Consider the following 8,882-nt stretch of genomic DNA (forward strand, 5'->3'; position numbering starts at 1 on the left):
ATGGAGCTCTGGGATTTTACACACTCTGACCTGGACTGGACTCTGTTAGTGCACTGAGGATGTCCATCTGCATCCACCACCATGAGTCACTCTCAACTATGGTCATTGGTCAGATATGCAACTGTGATTTGATAGATACATCATGGTGGAAACAAATTCAAGTCCATTGTTTATTTACTATTTTTAGTTCAGTGTGTGTGTGTGTTTTTTGTTTTTTTTATACTTTGTTCAGGTGTCTAAGGTTACACAAAATGTGATACAAAATTATAATTATGTGAAATTATGTGATACTGAAAACAAGTATGGCAACACTAGAGGATCAATCCACCTTTGTACCATGAGTCACTCTCAACTATAGTCATTGTTTATTTACTATTTTTAGTTCAGTGTGTGTTTTTTGACTTTGTTCAGATGCCTATGGTGACACATGAGCAGTCTCATGATTGTTTTCACATTAAAACGTGACACAAAATTATAATTATGTGAAATTATGTGATATAGAAAACAAGTACAGCAACACTGGAGGATCACTCTACCTTTGTACATTTGTACCTTGTACACACCATTGGTATGGACAAATGGTAAGATACAATGCTACTGATTATGTTATCATTATAGTAGTTGTAGTAGGCTGGTGCCTAAAAGAGTATCATTTGGTCTAATCTCTGTGCGTGAAAGTCTATCAAGGTGGCCTCGCATCACTTCTAATCATGAATAATAAGTGAGCAGGGAGGGCATCTGTAGTCCTCCAGGGCTAAGCATGTGGCAGGATGAACTCTTGGAAACGAGCTATGGGAGACAGATGAACTCACCTTGCAGATGAGCTATGGGAGACAGAAGACTTGAGTCACCTTTTTTATGCACAGCTAAGAGGAGTTTAGTCTCTATTTAGTCCTGTTGCATTCTCACAGCTGTTGCACATACCAGTAGTTCAGGCAAAAACAGAAGCAGCACTCTTCCAGTTTTTGACAAAAGCCTAAAAAGCTTCTAATTATGTACGATCTCGCGCGTTCCACTTAAGTATTCCATGACCCACATCACTGCGAGTGTGTCTTCATGTGGATCTCAAAGCGGCTCTTCTGGATGTAACTCTTGGCACAGACTGGACAGCTGAAGGACTGCTGTTGTGTATGGATCTTCATGTGCTGGTTGACTTTACTCTTTACTGTAAAACCCCTGGAGCAAACAGAACACCTGAATGGTCTCTCGCCTGTGTGCGTCTTCATATGTGCTTTGAGACAGTTGTTGTATTTAAACGCTTTTGCACAAATCAAACAGCTGTAAGGTTTCTTTTCGGAGTGGATTCTCATGTGTATTGTGAGATTACTCTGTGTGCCAAACCCCTTTCCGCACACAGTACATTTGAATGGTGTCACTCCGGTGTGAGTTGGCATGTGTTGTGCTAGATGATTCTTCACTATGAAATCTTTGTCACAAACTGAACACTTGTATGGTTTCTCTCCTGTGTGCGTCCTCATGTGTATCCGTAAAATACTTTTTTGCGTGAAGGCCTTAGAGCAGTAAGAACAGACAAAATCTCGTTCCCCTGTGTGCGTCTTCATATGCAGTTTGAGAAGGTGTTCGGTTGAAAATTTCTTCGGGCAAAGCGAGCACTTGAATGGCTTTTCTTCTAAGTGTGTGTTCATGTGTGCTTTGAGACTGTTGTAGTACTTAAACCCCCTGTCGCAAACTGTACACCTGTATGGTTTCTCTTCCGTGTGGATTCTCATGTGTACTTTAAGATTACACTTGGATGCAAAATTCTTGGCGCAGACTGAACATTCAAAGGGTCGCTCTCCAGTGTGCATCCTCATGTGCGTCCTTAAGAACGTCACGAAGCGATACACTTTCCCACAGTGAGGGCATTTGTGAGGTTTGGTTGGATCTGCAGCATCATTCCCCTCTCCACTAACGACGTCACTGGCAGCCAACTCCTGCAGCTGCTCACTGAGCTCTGTTTGTGGAGTAGGACTTTCAGCTGTCCAGGCCTCAGAGTCATCAGTGTCAGAGGAGTGTCCTTCGCCTGGTTCTGCTCCGTCACCATCTTCCTCCTCTGCTTCATCCTCTTCCTCATCTTCACTCTTCACTATAGCGCTGATGTATGGACACTCCAGGTTCACTTCCTCTTGTTCTTCTTTAATGTCACATTGAGCTGAATGGGTGACTTCCATGATCTGAACACCTGAAGGACAAATCACAGTAAAGCCATCACAACTTTGAACTAGAGTAGGGCTGAGCAATTAATCCAATCAATTTAATTGTTTTTAATAATCAAGATTTTGAAAAATTGCAAAATCGCAAAATCGAGGACTATTATGAAACCAGTTCACTCCAGACTTTCTTGTGAGTTATTGTACAATTAAACAATTGGCATTAATTTAATCTACTAAAATTAGACTATTTATCTATACAATTGAAATAAGAATGAAATTGTAAAGAGTGTCCCCGTTTGAAAGACGAGCAGTGACTGCTCTGAGTTTGATTAAAATCAATTAAAATCATAATCCCCAGTGTGTGCAAAAAAAACCTTTTTTTTTTTGTCCATATCGCCCACCCTATTTACTAGGGTTTTCAAGATATTAATACTAATCAATACTAAAACTATTACCAAAACTAGATACTCATTTGAGCAGGTATCGATACTAAAAAAGTCATATTCACAGGATTTTTATGATTGTAATGTCATTTGGTGTAAGATTTATCCAAGTTATCTGAAACTACACACTTTACAAAAGAAAGGCATAAAAGCAATATCTTGGGCCACATTTAACAGTCCCTCTGACTCTTTTTTCTACAAATATCAGCTTCTGAAACTCACACAGTGCAATTTATTCCACAACCCCTGTAGTTTTTTAGACTCACTCCTGAAGAGAAGAAAAGAAAGTTGAAGTGTAGTAGTTTTAGTGTGGCATGTGAAGGTCCACAGGTTTGGAATGAGCAGAAATATTAAATTAATTCTATGGTTGCCATGGTCAAGTCTTGGTGCTCTTGTGGCTGACTAGCTGACACACTGAGCAGTTTTTAAACCTTTTTTTTTCATTTCTATCTTACAATTGAACTTAATAATTTGGGACAGTTAGGACTATTGGATTGTGTGATTTGAGCAGTTTGTTTTTCCTGTATCTATGGCGACCATCCTTGGGGACAGCTATGCCACTCAGCAAGCTCTAAAATCCTACAGACTTTTACACCAATGCAAATATGGTAGAAGATGTTTCAGAGGAATCACTTTAACAGAATGACTCATTTCATCACCGACCCAAACAACAGAGTGGAGTGTGAGAGCGGCTTAGGAGTTGTTGTGTGTCCAGAGCTCAACTGGCTCCCCCTGTAGGCTGCTCTGATACTGCATGACATAAAAGACACAAATGAAGGGCACTTTTGTCCTGAGGGCTATTACTTACCTCACACTGCCCTGACACTCTTAATGTAATAAGCTGGTTAATGTGACAGCTTTTCAAACAGCCCATAGTAACACTGACCTGCAGAGGAGGACGGGATTCTAAGGTAGAATTTTCCTTTCAACTGGCAAATTGTTTATCGCTTTATGTTTGATAGCTCACTATTTACTAGGCCTATCCAAACTAAAACTGGCACAAAGTTCAATGCCTTCTTTGACAGCACAACACGATGTCATGATACGCACATGACGGCAGGGGGCTGTAGAACTCGGGGGTTTTGTAAGATATCCAAACTGAATATTGAATCTTAACATTATTTGTTTGGGATTGGCTCCACAGAACTGCCAACTTAATCTTATGTCTTATAGTTCTTTTAACTGACAAATTACATCTCTGGGGTTGAATAATGGCACAACTTTCTGAAGCCAGAGCAGACTTTGAACTTTGAGCCAGTTTTTGTTTCTCTGTAATTACTGGGCCTCTCCACATGAAAGAAAAACAGGCTCAAAGTTCAAAGTCTTCTCTGTCAGGATAAACATAACGGACATACGGTTTACACAATAGCTTCAGAAAGTGATGTCATTATTCAACCCCAAACAGTGATTGTTGTCAGTTGAAAGCACTTTAATCCAGCAAGATAAATATGGCATATTTGCAGAGCACACCCCTAACAAATAATAAAGTTCAACATGTAGATGTTATTTCTTACAAAAACATACATTTCCCATAAAGTTATATAGGCCTCTGCTCTCAATCTGAGTTAAGACATTATTATAATATTATAGAATTTTAAATTTTAAAATTCTTTATTTTCCAGATGTTTTTCAGACATATTTTCCCATAATATCTATGGTAAAAGTAAAAGACAGACAATGTCTGACAGGATGGACCAAAAAGACAGAACTCGGGGGAAAGGTTTAACAGTGTTTATTTACAAGAGTGCAAAGTGCAAAAATGACCCTAGATCAGTTGGTGAGCCGGGAGCGGGGTGTTTGCCGTGGTCCAAAGGTAGAGTGTGAGTGTGAGATGGACTGTACCAGTAGAGAAGAGTAGGGTTAGAGGCGGGAGAGCTGAGCGGGTCCAGGGAGCAGGATCTGGTGAGGACAAAAGAATACAGTCTGGCAAAGTCAAAAAGCGAAAAAAAAAACCCGGCACTGAGCCAAGCAGGAAGTACCACAGAGATACATGGACGATCTGGCGCCGAGTGTCAGGTCCTGGCTCCTCTTATCCTCCCCAGGTGCAGCTGATTGTAGATTAGGTCCAGGTGTGAACGGGAGGAGCCAAGATCTCTGCCCCAGCTCCAGGCTCAGACACAAGAGGGAGGGAAAAAACAAAAAAGGGCAGGACAGACAGGGATCACGACAGTACCCACTACTGGACGCAGTGAAAGTCTGACCAATTCGGGGTGAAGGGTGCATGCCCTAGGCACCCAGGAGCGCTCCTCAGGTCCATACCCTTCCCAATCCACCAGGTATTGAAGTCCCCTGCCCCACCGACAGACATCGATGACCCGCCGGACAGTAAAAGCCGAGTGGCCATCCACGACCTGGGCGGGAGGATTGGCCGGAAGGCAAAGGTCACTATTATGTACGGTCTTGACTTGGGACACGTGGAATGTAGGGTGGATGCGGAGGGAAGGAGGAAGCTGCAGCTGTATGTCAGACAGGTTTATGATCTTCGTGATTTTGAAAGGACCCAGGAAGCGAGGAGAGAGTTTTTGGGAGTCAGTCTTAAGTGTAATATTTTTTCAAGAAAGCCAGACTGACTGACCTGGTTGATATTTAGGAGCGGGGTGTGGTGCCGGTCTGCAGCTGCCTTGGTCCTGGTCCCAGATTGGAAGAGGGTGGCTCTGGTCCTACCCCAGAATCTGCGGCAGCGTTGAAGGTGGTGATGTACAGATGGTACCGCCAGGTCCTTTTCCTCAGACGGGAAGAAAGGGGCTGGTACCCTAGGGAGGCTTGGAACGGGGATATACCAGTGGCAGAACTCAATGCATACTCGATCCATGGTAGGAATGTGCTCCAGGCAGAAGGGTTTGCAGAAACCACACAGGATAGCGCCGTCTCGCCTGCTCGGCCTGTCCGTTGGTCTGGGGGTGAAAACCGGACGTGAGGCTGGCAGATGTGCCCAGACCCTCGCAGAAGGAGCGCCAAATTTGGGACGTGAATTGGGTCCCTCGGTCCGAGACTATATCCGAGGGAATCTCATGGAGCCGCAATACATGGTTGGTTATTTGGTCAGCCGTCTCCTTGGCAGTCGGGAGCTTCGGTAGGGCAACAAAATGGGCTGCCTTGGCGAAACGATCGACAATAGTGAGGATGACTGTTACCTTGGGATGGCGGGAGGCCCATCAGGAAGCCCACTGCCAAATGGGTCAGGACCGGGAGCGGTGGGAGCAGGCCGGAATGTGGCGAGTGGGAGGTTTTACCCTGGCACAGACCCGGCACGCTGAGACGTAGGCCCTGGTGTCCTTGTCAACGGTGGGCCACCAGAAATGGCGTCTCAAAAGGGAGAGTGTGCAATTGACTCCTTGGTGTCAGACAAACCGAGAGCAATGGACCCATTCCAGTACCTTGGAGCGGACTCCAATCCGGATTCACATTTTGTTGGCAGCCTCTCGTTTGCAGATGGTAAAATAAAACAAGTTGAGTAAACTTCCCCAGAGCAGTGATTAGAATAATCAGCATCATAACCTCTGACTCTTCCCTCAAACTGTTCTGGACATAAGTGGCTCCGTGGGGGGCCTGGTTTATGAAATCAAACTTTGTGAATGATAAAAGGAAGTTGAGGTGGCAAAAGCAGATGGATAAATGAGCACTTTAAATTAATTGTATTTTTTGGAGTATAAATTGAAAGGAGAAAAACTTTCATGCACATATATATATATTTTTTTATTCTGCCCTCTTACCTTTGCAGTATGGGTCCTCTGGGCACCCACCGCCCACACTGGAAGAGAGAACACAAGGCTTTATGGGTAGGCCTATGAGTGCATATGACAGGTTTTAACGTTTTTATAATACTTTACTGGTAAATATTTATCATAGCTTTACATGTGTCAAGTGTCAGCTTGTGAAGATTTAATTGAATAAATTAGTTTAATTACAGGAAGTAGCGCTTGGTTCAAACCAGAATCCCTCCATCTATGACATCAATACACAAAATTCCATCCAAAATTTTGGGGCAATTTAAGTGCAAAGAACAAATATATTAACCATTTAAAGATAGGAGTGTTGTAATGATCATTTAATCGTCAAATCATTATTGTATTATCATTAAGTACTGTGTAAATTATATGAGCTTTGACCCTTGTTTACTGTATGGTTGCCAGGTAAAACTTATGGAATTATCTCTGCTAATGTCGTATCTGCTGCCCAGGTCCAACCAGGCGGAAAAATGCTAAACTTCATCAAAAATGTCAACCTAACCTTTTTTTTAAGCAAAATTTTAACTATTATTCTGACTGCTTAAGGAAATGTGCGGTCTAACCTGTCATATAAGGGAACATATGAACATATTAGCATATGACAATATCACCAATTTTGTTTTCTCATACTGGAATGTCAATTTGAAAATAATAGCTATAATTCAATTTATCAAAAAAATAATAATAAATAAATCACTATGGTGTAAGATGAACTACCTCTGCTAAAAAAAACAATGTAAAGAAAATTAATTGCAGGCTATTTTCTGATCTATGTTATGTTTCCTCATCAAAAACAGACCTGGAGTTGTGTTTGTTTCATTCACATACATTTAACACAAACCCTGCATATTTAGGAGTTTTTCTCTCAAAAAGAAAACCCTCTGTTTCACCTTGTGATGTCATGCGGTAATACAGGAAGCGCTCCACTGTGTTTTTAAACTCCATACAACTTCACTAAAAGCATTAGGATGATTTCAACCCTAGAACTGCATATCTCCACTAAACAAAAAGTAAAAGGAGCTGTTAACTTGAAAACTATCACTACATCCCATCACAAGGTGGAACAGAACATTTTGAGCTTTGGAAATGTGGACAGACTAATAATAAAAGATTAGTCACACATGTGTGAATAAAACAAAACACAACTTCAGGTATGTTTTAGATAAGCTAACAACAATATAACATGGCTTAAAGCTGTCAAGAGTCAATTTTGCGAAATACAGAACCTTTAGACTTGAATAATATAAAGTAGACCTGTATAAACCGCAGGCCTAAATATATTAGTTTTAAACCACGACTGTACCATGCCTATGCCAAAGGGCGCCACCTACGTCAGGTTTTGGGTCTGCAGGGCTGTGTGCTGAGAACGTCCTGCTGGAGCAGCTTTAAACTCACCTGTTGTCCCCATGCTTCGGTTTCTTCGGCTCCTTAGGCTCCCACAGCTCCGGCTCTTGCTTCAGCTTCACTTGGGCCATGTTTCAGTGCGCTGTGTCCGCTTTCAGACTGCGCTTTGGGCCGAACAGTGGCGCAGGTTTACTGGAGCCGATGCCACTGCCGCCATGTTTACACGCGCTCCTTCTCCTGAGCTCTCTCTCACCAGTCACTGACCACTGCCCTCTAGTGATGTGTTTGTTACCCCCATAAGTTTGATAAATTAGTTTTTTTCCCCCTGGTCTCTTTGCGCACTGGCAGGTGTTGTGCCCACTGCGCACTGATCAGGCTCATGCACTGGTCTGCGTCTACATTACACTCTGATACATGAAGCAGTGAGCAAAAGTGTGTTTTTGGAGGAAAACAGTCTTTTCCTCTCGAGTTCGTTAGTTTCTGCTTACATAAAGAAAACATTTGAGAATGAAATAATACTTGTACAAAGAGTCTGTGCTGACATTCCCATGCAAAGACCGAATGTTTACACCTATACAAAACGTTTTATATGTAAACTAGTGGAAGGCTGCCATAGTTTATAATAAAACCCCCTTCCTATGGTTGAGGGCATAGATTAGCGGCCTTGCTTCTGTCAGTCTACCCCAGGGCAACTGTGGCAACAATTAAAGTATCCCTTTAAAAACGTATTTAAAGACTAAAATGTATTTAGGGCAGATTTTTAGGTTTTATAAGGTTTCAAATGTATTAATTTTGTTCAACAGAAACAATTACAATATTTTTTTTCCTAGCATTTTTTATTTGTATGTGAGATTGCTCAAACAAATGTGTCAAAAATAAACCACTCAGACTTTTCAACAGTAATAAAAATACTTTTACTTTTCAGTCTAGTTCAAGAATATAGTAGAGTAGAAAGTACATTTGACCACTGGTGAAGAGAATGAATAATCCATTGAATAATAATTGTAAACACATTGGGGGTCATAAAGGCACCACATACATCCAGTGCATTATCAATATTATGAATGTCATTGATAGATCTAAACAGGCTTTTGGTCTATTAAGAGCATAAATAAAATGACAAGACACAGGGTCATGTTTCAATTCTTTAATTTGGTTTACTATATTAATATATTTAAGTTCAAAACAATGGGCATAAATTCAGTCACACTCTA

The 8,882-nt window shown here is 41.6% G+C and overlaps 1 protein-coding gene across 1 annotated transcript; it reads right to left on the reverse strand.

The window, feature by feature from the left end:
* Nucleotides 1-402: 402 nt before the first annotated feature.
* Nucleotides 403-8,037, reverse strand: LOC117381399 (zinc finger protein 664-like). The gene is made up of 3 exons (XM_055226430.1): nucleotides 7,720-8,037; nucleotides 6,310-6,347; nucleotides 403-2,182 (listed from the first exon to the last, which is right to left on the reverse strand). The coding sequence occupies exons 1-3, from the start codon at nucleotides 7,797-7,799 to the stop codon at nucleotides 1,038-1,040; spliced, it is 1,263 nt and encodes a 420-aa protein (XP_055082405.1). The 5' UTR covers nucleotides 7,800-8,037; the 3' UTR covers nucleotides 403-1,037.
* Between the last annotated feature and the right edge of the window lie 845 nt (nucleotides 8,038-8,882).

This window comes from Periophthalmus magnuspinnatus, chromosome 14, assembly GCF_009829125.3.
Source record: "Periophthalmus magnuspinnatus isolate fPerMag1 chromosome 14, fPerMag1.2.pri, whole genome shotgun sequence".
NCBI lineage: Eukaryota > Metazoa > Chordata > Actinopteri > Gobiiformes > Gobiidae > Periophthalmus > Periophthalmus magnuspinnatus.

What these genes read in the sequence shown, in the direction of transcription:
- LOC117381399 (XM_055226430.1), bottom strand. Translation starts at nt 7,799, where the DNA reads ATGGCCCAAGTGAAGCTGAAGCAAGAGCCGGAGCTGTGGGAGCCTAAG. An exon ending in CCGAAGCATGGGGACAACAG is followed by an intron (nt 6,348 to 7,719) that starts GTGAGTTTAAAG and finishes TCTCTCTTCCAG; the next exon opens with TGTGGGCGGTGGGTGCCCAG. An exon ending in AGAGGACCCATACTGCAAAG is followed by an intron (nt 2,183 to 6,309) that starts GTAAGAGGGCAG and finishes TTTGTCCTTCAG; the next exon opens with GTGTTCAGATCATGGAAGTC.